The sequence below is a fragment of the Rattus norvegicus genome, chromosome 15 (assembly GCF_021556685.1).
Source record: "Rattus norvegicus strain SHRSP/BbbUtx chromosome 15, alternate assembly SHRSP_T2T, whole genome shotgun sequence".
Taxonomy (NCBI): Eukaryota; Metazoa; Chordata; class Mammalia; order Rodentia; family Muridae; genus Rattus; species Rattus norvegicus.
The window spans coordinates 43,208,866-43,232,362 of record NC_141548.1 but is presented as its reverse complement, the minus strand read 5'-3'; the positions used below and the strand labels follow the sequence as shown (position 1 = coordinate 43,232,362).

Below are 23,497 nucleotides of genomic sequence, written 5' to 3'. Positions count from 1 at the left end.
GCATCAACATTGACCACCCATACAAAGAATCTCCCTGGCCAGCAAAGCCATCATTCTGACAGAGCTCAGGGAGAGGCTCTGGGAAGCGCCTATAGCAGAGCCATTTCACTGGAAGCATTCTGGGCTGCAAGTCCTGCAGAGTTAGCAGGGTGGAGGCATGCCTAGATGGCACCTTAGGCAACAGGCACTGAGCTCTGTACCTACCCCAGGTGGAGGGCTTTGACGTGTCGTTTGATGCCCACAATTGAACGAAGGACTTTGCCGCAGCTGGGCCACAGGCATTTGTACATCACCTTCACAGAGTTCTAGGGGAAAAAGGAAATCTTAGCAATTGGTGTGTATGAATCCTCTCCGCAGCTTCTCTTATTGCCTGATGAGGATTTCAGCCAGACACAAAGGGAAAAAAACACTCAAGGGGAGGGACTCTCAGAGAGCATAAAACATGCACAAAAGAAGTTAAAAGTGACCTGGTGGCTGGCCACATTTCTTTTTTTAAAAAAGAAGGCAGGCACAGTAGCCTACACTTGAATACCAAGAGGCCTGGCAGAGACAAGTAGATCTGTAGATGGGGTGATGTGCCTTCGTGTGCATGCGCACCCACAAACACACACACACCCAGAAAACGTAGAGGAAGTAGAATCAGCCGCCTCTGTCTGGGAATTTCACAAATGCAGCAGAAGAGACCTAGAGATACCTGGGACCACGGAATGCCTGTTCCTCTAGGGATGGCTGTCCTCACATACTCACACACTCCCCAGTCACCTACCTTCCTCTTCCGTGGAGCTGGTTCATCTAACAGGAAAGGATCAGTATCCGTCTCAAAGCCATGATCAGTTTGGGGAGACCCAAAGGCATCGCCTAGATACTTGGGGCTGGCCTGCGGGTGGGGGGGCGAGGGAGTGGAGCTGCCACTGCTCCCGCTCCAGTGCCCGCTGCTGCCACTGTCTGAAATGTCACCGCTCTCCTTCCATGGGTCACCACAGGCTGCACGGGAAACTGTCCAGACAGAGAGGGAGGTAAAGAAACAGTCAGGCTTATCCCCAGGACCAAAGGAAAAAACATGAGTACGTGAATAATAAAATTAAAATATTATTAAAATTTCAACTATTAAAGATAATACTTCCTGAGCTACAGGGTGAGAGCAGGTGCAAACATTATGACAATTTTTGGTTCTACAACTGCTCTGCTTGCTAGATATTTTCTGGCACGGCCACATGGGTCATCACTGACCCACTCGGATGCACACACTGCAACTACAGTTCACTGAGGATTAATTATAACCTAGTTCACACTGTGCATGCTAAAGAGAGGAACGTTTCCTGGTTCCAGCCCGGGTGAGAATGTCCACGCGGTGGCAGCAACACAGGGACACCTTCTTGGTGAATTTCCTGAATCTGCCTTTCAATCATTCCACCTCAGCCAAGTGCAAGATCGTCTGTGAGTGAAAGGAAACCGCTCAGAACTCCCAGACATACAGCCAGGTGACCTCCATGTGAGAGGAGACCCTGTCTCACCTGTCATGCAATGGCCACCTGCCTCTCAAACTCAGAAGGAGAATGCAAACAACAAGTGGGATTTTCATGCTTGGTTTTTCTTGATTTTTGTTCTACTTAATTCTTTGCCTTTTATAATGCTGAGGCTGAAACCTATGGCCTTGTTCATACAAGGCGAGCATTCTAGTACTGAGTGGAACCCCGAGCCTAGATTTTTACTTTTTGGATCGATGGGGTCTGTAGGGCTGCTTTAGGCTCAACCTAGACTCTCTTGTGCCTTGTCTTCAGAGCTCATCCCAAGCCAATTGACAGCATGATCTGAGAGTCTAATACGTGGAAACAGAAAGAGAGATGGAAAAGAACCTTTATTCTCAGCACCCCATGTTCCCTGTCCAGACACGGAGTCTCCTGGGCTTAGAGAGACACTGCCACACCCTGTGAGACCAGGACCGATCTGAAAGCTGGGCCGACTCTGAGGCCCCATGTTTCCAACCCAGGCCCTCTTTACTTCTAGAAGACACTTACTCAAACAGGATGCTGGGTAAAGAACACCCTTACCTCCCTAGATACCCCTGCCCAGTCTCAAAGCTCTCATCACTTGCTTTTCCTGGAAACTGAGACATCACACAGAGCTACACACAGAATATAAAGCAGTAGATGTTTAGGGCAGCACTCAAGAAGCATCTAAATCAACTGACCATGGTCCCATGAACGCGGACCCAAGAGGGACATTTTTTTTTCTCCCTTCTGCTACTTTCCTGAATCTGCTGACTCAACTTCTTGAGAACTGGGCATCCCTCCTCAGGGTCTTCCTTGTGTTCAGTAAAGCTGGCTGCACTGCTGGGATTCACCACTAGATGTCCCCAAGTGCAGTGACGGTCTCTGGGTGGAATAATTAAAATTTGCTTTTAATGTTAGATTAATTTTAAGTCGCTGCCAGCCTTGTCAAAAGCCTTACTCTGTAACCCTTCTTTAAGCCCACTGTACTGCATGGGTATAGTGTGTGGGGGTCATAACCTAAAGGATTTTTATTTGCATCTATAAATCAGTGGTCATACTGTTGGGAACTTTTTATTACTCTGCGTGTAGCGGAAGTCAAGGCCAACTCAGTTCTTTTCTTCCACCACGTGGGTCCCAGGAACCAAACCCAGGTTGTCAGGCTCAGCAGCAAACACTTTTACCCAGAACCATTTTGCTGACCCACACTCCTGGTTTGTGTTAAGCATTCAGATTCGAGACTTGGGCTCAGGTATGTGGCCTGTAAGCCCACCCCCGGGGAATCTGTGAGGCTGATTTGGGAACTGCGAAGTGAATACCAACAATCAAGGCCACTAGGGGACCACTGAGCACAGTTCTGCTTTTGTAAACTCAGTAAATATTTCTGTTGGCCCTGTCCAGGCTCCCATAGAACTTGCTTGAGTGGCCGGACAGCTTGATTCAGTGCCGAGTTCAATCAGCCACTGTCACAAAGCACCGGGTTTCTTCTCAGGTGAGGAAACTTAAGAGACTGCAGAACCCTACTGCCAAGCTCACACTGGCAATAGAAGCTGGGAAGAGAGAGAGCCTCAGTCATGGGCCTCGGCCATGCCAGGAACCGGTTCAACCCCACCTGCTCACCAGAGAAGATGGGCTCAGCCCCAGGAGGACTCTGCACAACAGGACTGCAAGACAGAGATGTCAGCACCATGGCAGCCATCATCTCGTCCATCTCCACCGCATCCGACTTCCTGGATTCAAACGAGTGGAGAATATGCTTACTTCCTAGGCCGACAGGTCCCCAGAGCCCACAGATTACGCTACCACATCTGCCTACTTTGTGGGATCACCTTACACTGATATGCTGTCCCCTTACACAGCCCCCACCCAACCAAGTGGCATAGGCTCAGTGGATGGTAAAGCCAACAGTCCATGGAAAATGCCTGTTCCGGGCGGACGGTGCTTCTATTAGCTCAGAATGAGCAGGTGGGTCGCCTGCTTAAACCACTCAGACACCTGAGTCAGTGCCGCTCCCCCGAACTCTCCTCCTAGCCCTGCAACTTAAAACTCAGCATTTTATTTGGGGGCAGAGAGAAGAGTCAAAAGAAGATAAGGAAGAAATAAATGATGCCCACCGGAATCTAAACACTAAAATTACATCCTTCTCCTGCCTTATATTCAAATTTAAGAGGAAACAATTACACTAATGGCTCTCTCCCTTCTGCCAAAATAAACATAGCATTCTGTTAGCTTCTGAATGTCAACAGAACCTATTACATAAGCCAATGAGCAAACAGACTAGAGTAAAATAAATAACCAGATGAAACTATCTCCCACTGTTAAACCCCGTGCTTTAGACGGGCTGCATAGAATTTTATGTGTCTTTTCTTTCCCTCTAAATTCACACAGTTCTATGATTTGGAAGTAAAATAAGCACTATCTGGGGAAATGTAAAGTAACTGGGGAAAATCAGAGCTTAATAAGCTGCCAGTGGCGTGACTGCTTCAAAGGACTGATTCCCTCATTCTTCATACGCCCGGTCTGCTAAACTGTGCAACTGGGTTTGAAGCAGATGGACCAACACCATTAACATTAAACATGACTTTACGGGATCTATGTGTTTTCACCTCCTCAGAATAGCAAAACAAGTTCTTTGCTGGCCTTCCACTGGTTACACGATCAGAAATGCTGTTCCTCTGGACTTAAAAACACTAGGCTTGCTGGGCCAGTGATACGGCTCAGTAGGTAAAAGTGCCCGCTGCCAAGCCTGACCAGCCGAGTTCAGTACCCACAGGGGAGATGAGAACTGACTCCTCAAAGTTATCTTCTGGCATCCACATATGCACACAGCGTGCACACACACCCCCATATGCAATAAATAAATGAATGTAATGAAAAGACATGTTTTAAGCCTGATCTGCCAGCAGCTCCTATACCCGCAGAAAGAAGTGGGATAGAGTTTAGCTATTTGTATACCTTGCATGCAAAATGGTAAAATAGTTCAGCGGGCAAAGTTTCCTGTTTTAAATTATTATTATTATTATTATTATTATTATTATTATTATTATTACTACTACTACTACTATTATTGCATGCTGTGTGCCAGTGCACTCATGCCACAGCACACATGTGGGGGTCAAAGAACAGCTCTGTGGAGTAGGCTCTTCCTTCCACCCGTACATAGGCTCAGGCATTGAAAAGTTGTTGGGCTTGCACAAGCTCTTTAGACTTACTGAGCCATCTCAAGGCCTGGGGGTCTCCTTTTAAATCTTAAGAGGTCAATATCGATAGACTGTAGGGTGACAGCCTATCCCTAAGCTCTAACATAGAACATTCATTCCTCACCCAATGGTTTTAGCACCCAAGAGTCAGACTAGCTGTGCTCCTGACACGGCCTGTCCAGTTCTGAGCTAGGAAAGGATGGCATCGCCTTTATAAATGCTGTTAAAGGATCAAAAGCGTTTTACTCCTTGACAGATGATACATGCAAATGATGCTGAATTATGAGAAAGTCTGGGGATCCTGATTAGTTTTCACTGGTGGAAACACGGCTATGCCTACAGGCTTTTGGGTCTATGTAGGGGCTGTGGCAACAAGTGGTCATGAGAGTCTGCTTGGGCCACAAGGCTAAAATCATTTTCCCCACCCGACATAGAATGAGCACCGGCACCGGATTGAAGCCATTTGTTCCTGTCTCTTCTTCTGAAAGATTATGACCTGAGCTTAAACTTTCAACAAAGCACATACACGTCACCCCTAAGAGTTATAGAGAAGAAAGGATGTTATCTAAGCTTCCTTAAAAGGATGACTCCCCAGTACCTAGCTTCACTATCCCATCAAGTAGGTACCTAAAACCCCACATTTCCCACACCGTGTTCCAGCCCACACCTATAACCCTCCCCACTCCTACAGACCTCTTGGGGACGTCGATGTTCCTAGACACGGGTCTGTAGGCTGGCACCTGGGCTCTTGGCTCCGAGGCTGGCACATGGGATGTGGTACCCTGCGGTTCCGCCAACCACACCTCTTCTACTTTACAGCAAATCTGTAACTTCTGGTCCAGCAGCCGGACTGTCACCTTGTCCTCAGCCCAACTGTGCTGCTCCACCAGGCCCTTGCACTCCTGACCCCCATACCACACACAGACCTGCAGGGGAAGGATGGTCAGTGGTCAACGCTCCGGAGTCCCCACACCCAAGCCCTTGGAGATCTGCATTCCAGGTATGGGGCTCTGTCTGCAGCAGCCTACGCTTCGACACACTTGTCTTTAATGAGGCTAAGATCTGGCAGACACCCCCAGTGTTCACATGTTAGACACTTAATCCCCAAGATCAGTGTCAGGAAGTGTAGTCCACTGTTTATGAATGTCACAAGCACTGCTGCTCTCTCAAATGGCCTGTCATAACAGGAGAGTTATCCAGAAAGAGGGGGTGGACAGGGAGAGTGAATTGTTATAAAAGTGAATGCAGACTCTCATGCATGCAGTCCTTATCCTCCCCATGGACTTTCCAGTCTCTGGAAGGTTGAGCCAAATTAACTATACTGTCTATACCCTACCCCACCTTGGGCATCCCATTATAATAGCCCAATCAGGCCAGGAGAAAGCAGGTATTCCCAGGCACCCAGCCAAGCATGCAGGCAAGCCACGTGGGGTCAAATCTTTCTCCTACAGCTCCCTACATGACGCCCACCCTAGAGGATAGTGAGCAGGTCAGCAACTGGGGTTTCTGTGGACCTCAAATTACTCTCATCTCTCAGTTACCCACCCTACCCCTCGCCTCCAAACTACGGGTTTTTATTTTATGTATGTGAGTATACCAGAAGAGGGCATCAGATCCCATTACAGATGGTTCTGAGGCAACATGTGGTTGCTGGAATTTGAACTCAGGACTTCTGAAAGAGCAGTCCCTGCTCTTAACTGATGAGCCATCTCTCCAACCTGCCCCCAAACTCTTAAACGTTTAATTTACTCAATGCCTTTCTTCTGGAGAGTTCTAAGTCCCCAACTCTTCCCAGCATGTACTGGAAAGGGAGAGAGGCTCTCTTGTCAGGGTACCAGCAAGTTAGAAGGCTATCTTATCTCATGAGGACAGAGGTCTAGTAGGCACCAAGCTTCATGGAAAGACAAAGGCCAAGTCTCTGTGGATGGACCCTGGAGAAGGCAATGGCAGGAGGCCCCCAAATCTGGATCTAGGAGTAAATCAGACCTAGGTGACTACGGGCCCAGCCATGGCAAAGGGATGCAAGAAAAACAGAATCTCATCAGGCCTGGACTTCACATCCATCTGCAACTTCTGCAAACGACTTCTCTAGCTCCTATATGTAAGGTCCTCCTCCTTGCTGCCTACATTTGTGAAATGAGGCAGACAAAAGCTGCTAAGTTAAGGCCAGCTTTGCTCTGAGGTTGTCTCTCAGCATCTCAGAATGCCTGGCCACTTTCTCCCCAGCATGACATTCATGGAGATGCCCTGATCTGAAAGGAGTTCATTCTCTACCTAGAGTCCCAGTTTACAGGCCTTTCAGAACATCACTCAGGTACCACTAGTCTGCCAGTTCCAGTGCTCAAGAAACAGTAATGTGTCCGTGCTGGGCTCAACCTACCTTCTGTCCAGGCTGAAAGGTCACCTGTGGGTGTCCTGAGGTACCCAGAGCTCTGAGGACCTCCTTGGGCTGCTCCTGGCACACAGGGTCCTTAGAGGTGAGTGAGGACTGAGGTGTGGCTCCTTCTGGCACTTCTATCTGCGGCTCCAAAGGCAGGCTGGCCCCTGATGGCACCTCAGAGGCACTAGGTCCCAATACCCGGGCTCCCAAGAGGGAGCGCTTACCAAGGCGTCGGGACAGCATGCTGGATACTGGCTTCTCTGTCTGCTGAGACAAAAGTGGCAGTGAGTGAGAGTCTGTCAGTCTCAGTCTCTCTCTCTCTCTCTCTCTCTCTCTCTCTCTCTCTCTCTCTGTGTGTGTGTGTGTGTGTGTGTGTACGTGCACAAGTGCCATGGCACATTTGTGAAAGTCAGAGAACTTGTAGGAATCAATTCTCTCTTTCACCACATATGTTGCAGGGACATCAGGTTTGGTGGTGAGATGCTTTACCTGTTGGGCCACCATGCCGGCTCTATCTTTTCTTTATATAGAAATAACAATACCTATTTCTAAGAGGACACATAACAAATATCGATAAACTCAAAGGAAATAAACTCACTTGTGAACCTGCCTCCCCAAGAGACCCATTGCTCCCCACTCCCACGTTCTAGTTTTTAATTTTGTTTTTGAAGACTCCTGTTTCATGTAGCTTAGGCTGAAGTTTCCTATGCACTGGAGAGTGACCTTGGATCCCCTGCTCCCTCGCCCAAGCATGTTCAGTTGATGTGGTGCTGGGGGCCAAACCAGGGCTCTGTGCATGCCAGGCAAGTACTTTACCAACCGAGTCCACCCCAGCCCCGACCCCCAGCCTTTTTCTAAAACCTTCCCCACTCCTTCTATAATTGTGATCACATACTTTCTGTTGTTATTTTGTTGTTTTGTTTTGTTTTTGAAGCAAGGTCTTGCTGGGTAGCTTGGCTAACCTAGAACTTACAATTCAGGTCAAGTTGGCCTTGACTTGTGGCAATCCTCCTGCCTGTGCCCCCAAGTGATAAGATCATAAGTAAGAGCCACTTCACCCAGCTCGGCACATTTTATTTCTATAAAAATGAAATCATTTTTGGTAAGCTTGGTTCACTCAATGTGCCAGCTAACCTTTTCCCACATCATGAAGTACTGTGCTATAGAAACAGCCACCATGGCTTCCTTGGTGGGGGTCCTCCACACAGTGTTGCCAGTTCAGTCCTGTGGGCTGCTGTTAGACACAGACTCCCAAGCTGAGTTCGCTCCAAAGCTGCAGACAACCTTGGAAACACACTGTGCTGTTTTTCTCCTAGAAACTAACACCACCAGGACTGGAGCTCTTCCACGGGCTGCTTTTCCAGAAGACTCACCTTTGGTTCTAGTAGCTACATGGTAGCTCACAGCCATGTGTAACTCCAGTTCAGGGAACCCTATGACCTATTTCTGGCCTCTGCCCGCACCAGCACAGACACAGACAGACATGCAGGCAAAGCACTTGTATGCAGAAAGTAAAAATAATAGATCATTAAATAGAAGAGGAAAAACCAGCCTCTGCCAAGCACACTGTCCTCCTTCCCTCTGCCATCCCGTGCCTCTCCACTCCCCCAGGTCTCCAAGCATCCCTCCCGCTCTGCTGCCCCAGGGGTATTTGTCTATTGAGCTGAATGTGCAAGAGGCACATTCCAGGTGTGGTGGGGCTGGGATGGACATTAACACGCCTGGGCTTTCAAGACCTGATTCCAGGTGCCGCTTCCCCGGCCTAGAACACCACCAGGCCATTGGACACAGGCAAATATCTCAAAAAGGGTTCCCACAGCCGGGCAGTGGTGGTGCATGCCTTTAGTTCCCCAGCACTTGGGAGACCAAGGCAGGAGGCTCTCTGCGACTGCAGCCAGGCTGATGGTCTCCAGAGTGACCAATGGCAGCCAATGTTACAAAGAGAAACTCTTATCGAGAAAAAAACAAAAAATTGTTCCTCATATTCCTCCCCACCTCCTCCTCTTCCTTCCCCTTCCCTTCCTCCTCTTCCTTCTCTTCCTCTTCCTCCTTCTCCTCCCCTCTCCTCCTCTCCTCTCTTCTCCCCCTCTTCCTTCCTTTCCCAGTCTATAACCAGAATCCTGTTAGGGCCATCGAGATAACTCACTGGATAAAGTCACTTCCCACCAAGACTGATGACCTGTGTTTGAGCCTCAGGACCCACATGATAGATCTGACTCCTGCAAATTGTCCTCTGACCTCCATACACACACAAATAAATAAATGGAGTAAACTGCATCCCCTAGCCCTAAATACCCTCTAAATCCTTGTTATCATCAAATGTCTTTGAGCTGTTCTATAAGCCTTTACTTTCTGCCCTGGCCCAAAAGTACCTCCGGGCTGATTTGTCTGGGTCCCATATCACAGTCTCTCCCCACCCCATCCTCCCTCCTTCTCCCAACTAGCCAGGCAAGTTCTACTAGCAACCATGTCTACAAAAACCAACCAAGGGGTTGGGGATTTGGCTCAGTGGTAGAGCGCTTGCCTAGCAACCGCAAGGCCCTGGGTTCGGTCCCCAGCTCCGAAAAAAAGAAAAAAAAAAAAAAAAAACAACCAAGATGGGGAAAGTAGCTATAAAAGGAGAGCCGGAGGGGATGGGGCGCCAAGAGAACAGGCCCTGTACACCATCACGATCAAAGTTCATAAGAACTCACAGAGCCTGAAGCGCAGGGCCTGCACAGGTCTGCACCAGGGCCTCAGCATGTATGTATGCAGCTTCCAATTTAGTGTGTCAACATATGGGTCTCCAATTCCTTCGCCTTCTCTCGGGCTCTTTTCCTTCTGTTGGTTTGTCTTGTCCAAATTCAATGTGATAGTTTTTGCTTTATCTTATATTGGGGGCAGGGGGAGGTATTTTTGAGACAAGGTTTCTCTGTATGGCCCTGGCTGTCCTAGAGCTTGCTTTGTGGATCAGGCTGGCCTCGAACTCACAAGTGCTGGGATTGAAGGTGTGTGCCACCATGCCAGGTTTGGTTGTTTTCTTAAGTGAATAAACACACGAATGAATGAAAACCTTGCCTCTGGGGTAAAGGTTAACAACGGAACCGACACTTAGGCCTACTGGAAGGGGGAAATCAGTTTCCTCGGTGGACTGACACTGGGTGTATTACGCACCCCAGCGAGCTCAGGAGAAGCTGACCAACAGCACGGCACCAGGTTTTTTGTTACTCAGGTCGCAGTTCTGTTTTCTCGTTCTGTTTGGGTTGCTTTATTTTGTTTACTTGGGTGGGGGTGGAGGTTGGGTGTTGTTGTTTGTATTGAGGTTTTGTTTGTTTTTGTTTTCTTTTGAGAAAGAACTTAAAATTGGGTGAGCAGGGAAGGAGAGAAGATCTGAAGGACCTGAAGGACTGAAGAACGTGATCAAAACATTTCCATTTAAAAGCTGTTTTAAATCATAAAAAATATAATAAAAGGGGAAAAACAAAACAGTAACAACGAAAGGATAATAAGAAGGTGGCAGCCAGGCAGCGGTGGCGCACTCCTTTGAGCCCAGTTCTCTGCAGGCAGAGGCAGGCGGGTGTCTGCATTTGAGGCCTGCCTAATCTAAGAGTTCTGGGACAGCCAGGGCTGCACTGAATCGCTCTCAAAGGTAACAATAGGGTGAATTAACAAAGGGGTGGGGCCGCAAGGAGGGGAGAAAGAGGTAAAGACGGCGCAAAGTGGACAGGCTGGCTCTGCTCAAGTCTGTCATCTGATGTACTGGCAGCTTGGCCCAGGGACCCCCCAAGAAACAAAGCAAAGATGTGGCATGCAGAATCCCCAAGTTAGGTGGCTTGTGCCTTCACACTCTCATAGAACTTTGTGACTACAATTTAAAAAAAATTGCCCCAGATAAATGGTTTTTAAACTGCAGCCAACAGGACAGGGTATGTGACTCAGTGTTGAGTGTACCTGGTGTAAGAGAGGCCCTGGGTTCAATCCCAGGCACGGGGGGGGGGGGGGGGGGGGACAGAGCAAAGGGAAGCTACAGTGTAAAGCCACTTACTGACAACAGGTGGCAGCATTACCACAGAGAAACCATCGGTCCTTTTCTTGCCCTCCCCCCACCCCCAAAAGAATCCCAGGAGCTACCCCCACTTTGCTGAGCCGGAAGTTTGGGGTTTCTAGTACTGAAAACGAAGACGGCAGAGTTTCCAAACCTTGGTTCCCAGTCTTCAGAAAGAACCTGAGATGTTTGGGCAACAAACTCTGACGCTGTTTTTGGAAGCCTGTCTTCTTTTAAAGAATGCTCTTCTGTTGGTTGGTAAGCCTGTACCTTCCAGAAGCCAGAGGGATCTGTGCAAATAGGCAGCTCGCCTGCTCCTTCCTGGCCTGCGTCCACAGGCTGGCTACTTTCTCCAAAAATCCGCCCAAAAACACACATTATGCTTTTAGAAAGTAATGCGGCAATAAGGGCAGAAATTGGCCGGAAAGATGGGTAAAGGAGCAAGGTCACACCTATTCTGGAGGTGCTAGCTGGTCACTTGACATGGAGGATCTGACCCGTCCTCCTCGTATACATGCACAGCTCCAGCTGGCCTCCTCCAGGACCCTCGTCCCTGACCAGGATGTTTTCTCAGGGAGAGCTACTCATGGCACCTGGACCAGCCAGCCTAGCAGAGAAAAGTTAGGAAACCTGTTCTGTAAAGTAACAAGGACTGGATTTCAGCGTGCAGCTAAATGCCGCCTTTCCGGTTTTACAGTCTCCACTTGCAGGATTCCTTGATGGGTCATAAACTCATAAAGTGGTCTCAGACCGTCATAAGGGCATCTGGAGCCCCACATGCCGTCATCAACAGGAAAGGGATCGCTTATGTGCTTTGGTCAATGTCCAGCCTCAGCAAATGCATCCTGATGTGCTAATGGCCTTTAATGCAGACATCTGCTATCCAGTGCGTCACTGAACCTGACAGAACGGTAAAACAAACTGCCACTCATCACGTGATGACTATGGGACAGCAGCATCTCTCTCAGCACATGTCTGCAAGTGCTCTGAGCTGCATATGATAGCTGTGCCTCTCACTACCCAGGGGCATTGCGGCATGCCATGACATCACGTCAGGAGCCAGTGGTTTATTACACAACATATAGGACTTTTGTCAAGAGTTGAAGAGGGTGAAGTTGGGAGCGAGGTGTCTAACTGCAAAAGCTCTGACATTCACTAAGCTGCTGATGAGGGTCAAGGTGGAGACGAGAGGCTTCTGTTCAAGCCCCATTTTTGTGCTTTTACAGACCTCACAGGCAGCGCGTTCACAGTAACCTGAGTTTTAGCACTTAATATCCTGGACGCTACCCTCATCCTTAACTGGAGAATAGCCAGGTTTCTTTTTATCCCTTTAAATCTTTAATGCTTTAATTTCAATTGTTTTTTCAACATTATGTTCTAAATTCAACCAGAGGACAGAGGCTATGAGGAAACCTTGTCTCCTGTTTTCAGGAGATCTCCACGAGTTTCCAATGACTAACCAGCGCTTCAGCTGATAGGCGCTGTGTGCCCCTGTGTGTTAACAGTGATTATGAGCAAATACGTTCATGATTATTTTGGTTCGAAGGCCTCCATTTGCACTTTGCCATATCCCATCACCACTACCGGGTGCTTCTTAAGCCTTTGCAGGAAAAACAAAACAAAACAAATCAAACAAAAAACCAACAACAACAACAACAAAACTTAACCTATTTGGGTTCTTTTTTTTCCTCCCCAGAGACAGGAGAAATCCCTACCTAGTTTCAGTGAGAAACCCCAGTAAGGGTGCTGGGAAGAAAGCTCAGCAGTTTACAGCATGAATTGTTCTTACAGAAGACCCAAGTTTGATTCCCAGCACCCATGTATGTCACTCACAGGAGCTCTGAAGGCATTTCCTGCCCTCTCTTTGGACAGCAGTACTCGCATGCACACACCAAGCCACACACACACATAATTAGAAATAAAAATAAATCAAAAAAAAAAAAAAAAAAAGACTAAATCCTGGTGAGGGTATCCAAGGCCCTAACCCAAAGCCTCTAATCTCAGCTATCCGTCCACTTCTTTTGTGTGTGTGTGCATGTGTGTGCACGTGTGTGCACAGTGGGGACCTCAGGTGTCCGTCCGTCTGTCCTCACCCACCAGTGTACCCCAGGCTAGGGGTGCTCACACTTCTGATCTTAGACCTCCCGTCTTACTGTAGGAACTGGGATTACAGGTTTGAGCTACCACAGTTTGGATTGGTTGGAGGGACTGGACACAGCTCTCCATACCTGCACAGAGAGCACTCCCCAGCCATCCCCCAGTTCCTATATCCACTAGCCTAGGGCTGGGTGAATGGATGACAACCTGAGTCTGATTGCCTGGACACACTTGGTAGAAAAAAGGAACCAAGTCCTGCAAACTGTTTACCTGGACACATGTACTGTCATATGCACACCCACACCCAAAACCTAATTTTCAAAATTTCAAATCAGCTGTCCAGAGAGTAAAGTTTAAATTCTTAGGGTATTCTAATTATTGTCTTTTTCAGGGCAGGACCCCTTTCCACAGCATCCGGTAATGGAGCAGGAAGCCTCTTACTGTACTGTTGTGAGACAGATGTAACGGGATAATGGAAGGGAAGGATGGTCTCGAATAACAGAGCCATTTTCATATTCTAGCGATGGGCCAGAGAAGCGGGTCATCTGATCTAGTCTCCAGCAAATAACAAATGAACCTGGTCAGCAAATACGCCTGTGGGTCTCACGGCCCAGCTGGCATTCAACAGGGTGACAGAGGCAGCTCTGTGCTGCAGCGGGAAAGGAAGGAGTTCACAGCTCTCCCCAGCAACGCGCTCCCTGCCCGCCCGCCCCTGCCCCTCGCACTTACCTCCTCCTCCCAGCTCTCTCAGAAACACAGTGCCCTTTGTTCCTAACTGTCCTGCTGGCTCGACTGTGTCAAACAAGACAATGCTCAGCACAGCGCCCAGCACCCAGGGAGGGCTCTCATCTGAAAACCTCAAACACCCAGAGCTTTTGTATAGTGGGTGCCACAACATGAAAAGTCCACATGTGACTACACGTGAGAACATGGGCACATTAAAAATAATGTGCAAGGAGCTCCCAAGACCACTTGGCAGTTAAGAACGGTCGGTTGTGGCTCTCAGAAAGCATCAGGGTTCATTCAGTTCCCAGCACCCACATGGCAGCTCGCAACCAACAGGTCCAGGAGATCCAACATCCTGTTCCGGCCTCAGAGGCCACCAGTTATACACATGACACATACATACATACATACATACATACATACATACATACATACATTCATACATACACATACACACACACAGTGAGAGAGAAATAGGTAAAATTACATTTAAGATCTGTGACTATGAAACAAATGATTCAGGATTCCGACATAAATTTTTGCAGATATTCCCAATTTGGGGACAGGGTGCAAATATCTGATATGCTTCTGTTCCCAGACACTTCTGCTGAGGAACACTCAATACTTTGCTTTGTAAGTCAAGGTTTGTTATTTTAATCAAGTCTTCCCAGGGCCCAGATTCAAGAATAGATTGGGAGCTAGAAAGATGGCTCAGCAGTTAAAGAGTACTTGCTCTAGCAGAGGATAGGGGTAGAGTTCCCAGCACCCACGTGGCAATGCACAGCCATCAGTAACTCCAGTTCTAGGGGATTTGATGCCCTCCGCAGGCCTCCTTGAGCAATGTGTGCAAGTGATACAGGCAAGACACTAATACACATAAAACAAATACAACTGCAAATGAAACAAAAAAAAAATAGTTCTAGGGGCTGGAGAGATGGCTCAGCAGTTAAGAGCACCCGACTGCTCTTCCAGAGGTCATGAGTTCAATTCCCAGCAACCACATGGTGGCTCACAACCATCTGTAAAGAGATCTGATGCCCTCTTCTGGTGTATCTGAAGACAGCTACAGTGTACTTATATATATAATAAATAAATAAATAAATAAATAAATAAATAAATAAATAAATAAATCTTTAAAAAAAATAGTTCTAAAAAAGACCTGCTGCTTCCCCTGACATGCAGGCAGACATCAAAGCAAGGCAGAAGGCTGGAGAGATGGGTCCTGTTGTTAAGGACATTTGCTGCTCTTGCAGATGACCCAGGTTCAATTCCCAGCACCCACATGGCCTCTCACAACCCCAATTCCAATGGTTCTGGTGCCCTCTTATGGCCTCTGTGGGTACTGCACACATGTAGCAAACACACATGCAGACAAAACACTCATATGCATTTATAGAAAAATTAAAGCAGTTTTGTTTTTTAGACATGTTTTATGTATTTGAGTGCTTTATATGTGTACCACGTCCGTGCCTGGCTCCCATAGAGGTCAGCAGACAGCATCAGATAGTTGTGAGCCGTCCTATGGAAGCTAAAACTGAAACCCAGGTTCTCTGCAAGAGCAACAGGTATCCTTGACCACTGAGCCATCTCTCCAGCCCAAGGCAGGGTCTTAAACAGCACTCAAACTCAGTCCTAAGATTGTTTTCATAAAAGCGGGGATTAGAGGCAGGTATTGTAGTGCGGGCAGGCCTGTGATCCCAGCTAATCAGGAAGTGGAGGCAGGAGGATTCCATGTTCAAAGCCTGACTGAGCTACATGGTAAGTTCAAGGGAAGCCTGGGAAACAAAGTGGGACTCATTTTCAAAGCTTTAAAAAGGTGAAAGGGATGGGGGGAGCCAGCACTGGACTAGCATGCACCAAGGACCTGGGTTTGATCCCTAGCTCTGAACACACACACACACACACACACACACACACACACACACACACGAAAAGAACAGGCAAACAAGCAGGCGGTATATAGGTGCAGTCCCTACAGTCCTGGGTACTGAGGAGGCTGAAGCAGAGAACAGCCTAGGCAACATAATGAGACCCTATTCAACCAGCAGAAAATAAATAAATACATAACAGAGAGGGAATGTTGTGGTTAAACCTGACTGAAACTGGGCTAAACTCCTCCCCGAAGGAGACCGGGAGATAAAGGAGTGCTGACTTGGCATTCTCCCCAGAGCCAGGTCTCAGGGGAGGGAACTAGGAGCAGAGTATCCCCAGGGAGACAGGCCCCAGACAGGTGGCAGTTCGGTGGCTTCTCACAGCGAGCTTGGGAGGCTGGTGCTGGAGCTCAAGGAGCAAAGGAGGAACACTCAGGTGGTTCCTTGTCTACTCTCAACTTAACAGATAATCTGGGGGCTACCGTGCTTTCCTGACCCCTTACCCTACCCCAGTAACCTAATAAAGCAACAAGGAAGGCTCAGGGGCAAAGGTGCCTATCGCCAAGCCTCAGGTCCTGAACTCGATCCCTGGGACTCACATAGTAAAAGACTAGAACCAATTCCTTCAGGCTAGGCTGTCTTCTGACCGACCTCCACACGGACGCACATAGGTACACGCACAGGCACACAGTAAGTGAATGTAAGATCATTTTTAATTGGGAGGGACAATAGTGACCCTGTTTTGTAGTTGAGAAAGCAAGGTGCCTTAAGAAAGCCACTCATTTGCCCAAGACCACCCTTGGAACGGGGTTGGGGCTCATTTTCAGCTCTGCTGGTTCCTCTGGGGTCTGGTTCTCCCTTCTCCAGGAACTGGGGAGTATGGAGGGTGGCCCAGGAAAAAAAGGGACCTCTGAAGAAGAGCAATTTTCACCTAGAAAGGTCTATGAGAAGCACCTGAAGGAGTGACAAGCCAGGCTAGCAAGAGCCACACCCAAAAACATAAAGCAGAGACAGGAGTTTAACCAGAAAGGGAAGCTAGTGTTAGCAGCACCCGGGCTCCCTCCCTCCCGACACTCACAGGTGATGCTTTCCCCTTGGAGAAGGAAGTGAAGCAGGGCATAGGATGTAATTCTTTCTTCTCTCCCCCCAAAGAAGTGGTTAGAGCAAACACCCCTTAGAATTTGACCACCATTTGAACGGATTAACCTCAGAACCTGGTGACACCAAATGAACAGAATGGCTGCTGACGGTGAAACCCTTTAACAAGGAGGCTGCAGGGTTCAGACGCCGCGTTCCAGTCAACTACCACATTCCCTGACAAGGCCAAATAAACAAGCAGCAGCTTGGAGGAAGAGCCAAAGTTCCTGCCGATGTCCTGGCTGAATCAATATCATCCGGCAGCCCTGCACCTTCCCTGGGGCGGAGAACCAGGCTTCAGGTGCCAGCCAATGTGCCACCAACTCAGGCACCAGGCTAGAGTATGAGATTTACAGCTAACGATGGCACACGGTGTAAACGCACACAAGGGACACTCAACAGCAAGAGAGTGGAGGCAAGGCACCACCTAAGTACCCCTCAGGAATCAGGGTCCACTCCAAAAGCCACCAACAACTGCCACCCTTAAGTCTGCAGCTCCACACCTCACCTGTGAAGGTGAGACTGCATCTGCCTCGCTGAGCCAATGCCTGCACACTGCACCAAATCCGGAGGGTCCGTGTTCCTCTCACTGCCATGAGGGCCCTGCTAGATAACGTAGCAAATGACTGTGAGCTCTGCACAGCCACTGTCCACCAGCAGCCATCTAGGAACTGGCGCTTTACCAGGGTACCCTACCAGAACCTGAAATACAACTACTCACTCTCAAGGGAACCCAGAGGCCTATGGGGGAGCCGCTAATTAACTGAAATCCCAACCAGGCTGACTTCAGCAAGATGGTGGGGAAAGAAATCCAACCTCTTGCTGTCAGAGGCCTCCTGGCCAACAAACCCCCTGGGTTCAGTCCTCAGAGTGTGCTCAATGTAAGCCTAGACATTTAGGGAGTCCAGAGTGAAGGCCTGCCTGGCTCCCACATGACCAGACGCCTGTCACCTCTCTTCAGCCAGGGGCTGCTCCCCTGCTCACTCCCCAGTGCCTACATCTGTCTTGGGGCCCTGCCCAGGGAGTTCAAGGCTGACTGCCAAACTTCCCCGGGGTGTGGCCTGGCCAGCCTCGTGGAGCAGATCCGGCCCACACTGGCGCTAAGACACACTTGAGCACTGACTCACCAGAAACCTGGGGCCCTCCGTACCACTGAGCAAAGCTCCAGCCCCTAGCCATCTGCTGACATAGCTGTGTCAGGGCTTAGCTCCCAAAGACAACGCTAAGTAGAGTAAGACGACAATGATGGCTCCAACCTTGCCTTGCAAAAGTATGTGTGGCCTCGCAGAGCACAGGCACACATCTATGATCCCAGAGTACAGCTGCTCTGTCTACTTCATCAGAACGGTTGGTTACAACATAAACAGACGAGCACGGAATAGGAAACTTGACACACAAACCACAATCCTTCAGAGGCTGTGTTCAGGACCAGCCCAATAGCTCTGCTGATCAACTACCCAAGCTCCGGTAACTTGCAGAGTGGTTTGCAACTTTTACTTCACTTAGTCCTCCTAGATAATTCACAAGCGCCCCACTTTCCAGATAAGCAAACTGAGCCCCAGGGACTTTGAGCAGTTTTCCAGAACCACAGACACAGAAATGACAGATCTCAGCTGGGAGCTCAGATGATCTGATTCCAAAAGTCCTGTGAACTCTCAGTGCAACCAGGATGGTCACGCACGAGCGAGGAGAGGCAAGGCTGCCTAGGCAGGATGACTCTTGAGGCTCCTTGTTAAAGATCTTAAGTCACAGAGAGGTCAAAGTGGTACTGGTGGTTGTGGCATGAAAGGGGAAAAGGGCCCTGGGGCAGTGACCCAGGATGGGGCCCCAACAGCAGGGCCACCAGAGGAGAAAGCACAACCTCACAGCCCAGGCAGCAAAAGAGCTCAGACTGCCCAACTATGTGACCTTCAGGAAAAAAATAAAGCTTCTTTGTTATGTCTCCATTAGTACACCTATGACATGGTAAACATGCATTTACACACACACACAGCCCTGGCTATCCTGGCACTCAGATCAGGCTGGCTACAAACGCAGAGAGCCTCCCGCTCCTGCCTCCTGAGTGCTGGGACTAAAGGCGTGCTCCACCACTTCCTGGCTATTGGTTTGCTTTTCAAAAATGCTTTGGGGGCCTGGGGAAATGGGTCACTGAATAAAGAGCTGTAAGGATCAAAATCTGGATCCCTAGAAACCACATAAACGCCAGGCAGACATGGCAGCCCACGTTTAAATCCAGCAGCGACAGAGGATCCCACAGAGTAAACTGGCTAACTGGACATACCAGCCAGATAGCTCTAGGTTCAGTTGTGAGACTGTCTAGATGAAGATGGTGGAGAGCACTCAAGGCTCCCAACCCTGGTCCCCACAAAGACAGATACAATCATATATACACAAGTACACATATACATCACACATGCACACGCACACACACGTGCACACACATATAGACACACACAGAGGGGCTGCCTCGGTTCTTTGCAGTCTCAAAGCTCTTCTTCCTAAATATTCTGATTCCCCAGGAATAAGTAATGAGGAAATGCATGCCAAACCCAGAGCTCAGCTATGCAGTAAATGTTAGATACACACATGTACCACCACCACCTAAAAATAGGTATAAATTTGATGGTCAATTAAAAATAAAGAAAAAAGATCTTTGTAACAGAAAGAAAAATTTAATATATCATACGGACAGAGCAATGAGCTGGGCAGTAGCAAGAGTCCAAAAAGAGGTGGGGGGGGCATCTGTGCACTGAGTAGGTGCGCATATGCTACAGGGCACATGTGATGGACAGTGTGGGGGCGTTAGTCTTTGCCTTCCACTTTGTTGTTTGCTGGTGTCCTGCAAACAGTCTTTGCCTTCCACTTTGTTGTTTGCTGGTGTCCTGCAAACACCAGGTTAGCTGGCCCACACGCTTGAGGGATTCTCCTGCCACCCCTGCCAGTTCACCAGAGAAGCACTGGGATTACCAGAGTGTGCACTGTGCCTAATGTATGTGGGTCCTGGGATTACCGAAGTGTGCACTGTACCTAATGTATGTGTGTCCTGGGATTACCGAAGTGTGCACTGTGCCTAATGTATGTGTGTCCTGGGATTACCGAAGTGTGCACTGTGCCTAATGTATGTGTGTCCTGGGATTACCGAAGTGTGCACTGTGCCTAATGTATGTGGGTCCTGGGATTACCGAAGTGTGCACTGTGCCTAATGTATGTGGGTCCTGGGATTACCGAAGTGTGCACTGTGCCTAATGTATGTGGGTCCTGGGATTACCGAAGTGTGCACTGTACCTAATGTATGTGTGTCCTGGGATTACCGAAGTGTGCACTGTACTTAATGTATGTGGGTCCTGGGATTACCGAAGTGTGCACCTGCTATATGTAGGTTCTGGTGATTCAAACTCGGGCCTTCATGCTTGTAACATCTCCCCAAAAGAGACTTCTAGCAAAAGAGATGGGGTTGAGTGAGGCTGTTATCAGGTTTGTGATACAGTACTTAGCTGGCATACACAAAGCCCTAAATCCAATCCTAAGTACAGGGAGCAAATAATAGACATTCAACTGCAGGCAGCGGTGCAGTCAAATTTACAGGCAGACTACAGGACGGCACGATTGTGGGGAAACACTAGATTATAATGCTAGCCAGTGAGGTGGCTCAGCAGGTGAAGGCCCTCGCCACATGAGCCAGACAATTGGAGTTTGATACCTAAGAATTCACACGGTGGAGAGAATCAACTCCTATAGGCCGTCCACCAACTTCTACTTAATGTACCGGGGTATACATGTCCCCCACACACACCTCCTACACACACAATAAATAGTCACTACAATTTAAAAGAAGAAAATAGAATTTACCCCTGATAAGGATGGTGGAAGGCACCTCCGCCCCCCAAAACTCAGTGTAGTACATACAGTAACCCTCCCAGACTAGGACATGTACATCGTATGGATCAGATGCCATCCTACTGTAGGCGCAAAGGCCAGAAGCAAGACAGCATCTATGCAGGGCTCACACCTGTAATCTCAGCATGGGGAAGGCCGAGCAGAAGGACCAAGACTTTTTAAAGATGCCTTTGGCTCACATAGTGAGATTCCCATCTCAAAACAAAACAAAAAGACATTCGGGGGTAAGGGGTTGGAAAGACAGCTCAGCAAATACGAGTGCTTGCTGGTCTTCCAGAGGGCCTAAGTTCAGTTCCCAGCACCCACTTGGCATAGCTCACGACTGCCTGGAACGCCAGCTTTAAGCCTCAGAGGATCCAATCCCTCTGCCTTCCATGGACGCATGCTTACACTTGGAAAACACACAGACAAATAAATCTTCTCTTTTTAATATATTTATTTTTGTGTTATATACATTGGTGATTTGACTGAATGTGTGTCTGTGTGAGAGTATAGGAACCCCTGGAACAGGAGTTATAGACAGTGTTAAGCTGCCATGTGGTTGCTGGAAATTGAGCCCAGGTCCTCTGGAAGAGGAGTCAGTGCTTTTAACTGCTGAACCATCTCTCCAGCCCCCCAAATAAATCTTTTTTATAAAGACAGTCATCCTGCCCAATACACTGCAAATAAAAAAAAAGTTAACTAACTTTAAAAAATCAGGAAGGAAGGAAAGAAGGAGGCGACCCCCATAAAATTAGGAAACTATCCACCCTGGTGACAATGTTCACTCCCCTGAAAGAGAGACAACCTGCAGAGCTCTATGCTATGTGGTAGACAGAAGAAGCTGAAAAGGTCAGAGCCCAGGGGGCTCTGGGATAACCTGCCAAGTGGGAGGAAGGTAGGGGTATGCAAGTCTGGACATCAAATCCTGAAAGAACAGAAAAGGAGAGTCTGCAAACACCTGTAGGAGAGCAGAGGGAAGTCACCTGAGCCCTCCAAGCAAAAATGTGAATGCATTCCTCCGCTTGAACAAATGACCCAAGTGTCCCTAGGGTCACAACACAAGCTGCCTTCACTACCTGCACAGGGATCTAAAGGCAAAACCCAGGAAATCATGCAAACCATAAAGGATGCTACCTCTTGTATGGGTGACCAGTCTTATCAGCACATGGCTAGCCTTGGAACAGGAGCATGGCCATAACCCTCCCTTACTACTTCGGCTCCATCAATGGGACCTAATTAGTGCTGGTGCCATCTAGGAGTTCTGCAAAAAGCAGACATCCATGGCTGAAAGTGTGAATGGGAGAAAGACACGCAGCTTCTTTCTCCAACATAAACCATTAGTGACCTGTGTGGCCGGGGCCTAAGCACTCTCACAGAAAATTAAAACCACCTCCCAGTGCTCCACCCCAGATTGAGCCGTGAAACCATGCCTGGTATTCCGAAGAGCTCAAGGAGAAGCCCTAGAGGTGGTGGAGTCTCCAGTGAGAGTGAAGAGCTGAGAATCGCCCATTGTGGGTCCACCGCACTGTTCATCCACCCTGTGACTCTTCTTCACACAGACACTATCAACATACCAAAGTCCTCTGGACATGGGCCCAGATATCAGCTACCCGGTCCAAAGGGGCCTTTCTTAGACACCAACCTTTCTCACCTACCAGTACTTGGCCTGCCTGGCGGGTGAGATCCAGAGAACACACACGCCTAGCACTCCCTAAGTTCTGCTCTCAGAGTACAATGCAGGCATCCTGCTGTCTATGGTAACAAAATTCAGAAGTTCCCCCTATCTGTGTCTTCATCAGGATGTACAATCCTTACCCTACTACCCAAGAACTCCTCTTCTCCAGTACCCACCCAAGAGAAACCTCCCAAGAGCTGCAATAATGTTTTCTCTAAGGACTTTCCGAACAGAAAAAGAGGTTAACTCCTATGTCCATCAGTTGGGAAAGAATGAAACAGTTGTTCAGCCTTCTAAATCTTAGGAGGAGATAAGACTGAGGTGACTTCACACGCACTAACAAGATACCCTGCTAAGATACCCACATGCAGTAGAGTATCTTTGACTCCTAAGTCCAAGAGGCCCAGCTGTAAGTACACAAAGCACCCGAAGAATATCAACAACCCTAGGACAGTGGTTAACCTCTGGGGGCAGGGGGGAGGAGACTAGGATTAAAAATGGTTGTCAAGAAAGCCTTTTTTTTTTTTTTTTTTGCCTGCTTAAAGTCTGCATTTTCCTTCCCCTGTAGAGTGTCCGTATATTATTTATGCAATAAAACTCTCACTCATTTAATTTTTTTAAAGAAGAGTTTGAGGCCCTGCTCAATACATTTTAATAATGTGTTTAGTTAAGAGTGATTTCCACTGGAATCTGGCCCCTGCCTGCCTGAGGGCTGCAAGCTCAGCAGTGCACAGACTGTGTGTGCTTCAAGCCAGCAGCTCGTTTTGCAACACGGATCTTATTTCAATCTCCCAAGCACAACTCAAGTTAACTCTGTGGAAACTCTGCAGATGGTTAAATTTTATGTCAGGTGGGGGGTGGGGGGTGGGGAGTATGTCATGGGGACTTTGGTAATCCAAAGGGACCTCCTTGGAACAGTTCCAGTTCTAACCCATACTGCAGGGCTCCAAATCAACAAGCTAAAACACACCCTAGGCACACAGGCATGCACACGGCACGCACGCACACAGCAGTAAGA

At 48.4% G+C, this 23,497-nt stretch overlaps 1 protein-coding gene across 2 annotated transcripts in view; it reads right to left on the bottom strand.

Moving 5' to 3' along the window:
- The window catches only part of Zfp395 (zinc finger protein 395), a 39,786-nt gene that overhangs the window by 6,484 nt on the left and 9,805 nt on the right, over nt 1-23,497 (bottom strand). Inside the window, 5 exon segments of one of the 2 annotated variants that reach the window (NM_001431430.1) lie at nt 205-305; nt 767-996; nt 3,111-3,220; nt 5,384-5,616; nt 7,071-7,337. In NM_001431430.1, coding sequence (NP_001418359.1) covers nt 205-305; nt 767-996; nt 3,111-3,220; nt 5,384-5,616; nt 7,071-7,313 — 917 coding nt within the window. In that variant the 5' untranslated portion in view covers nt 7,314-7,337. 2 annotated transcript variants of the gene reach the window in all.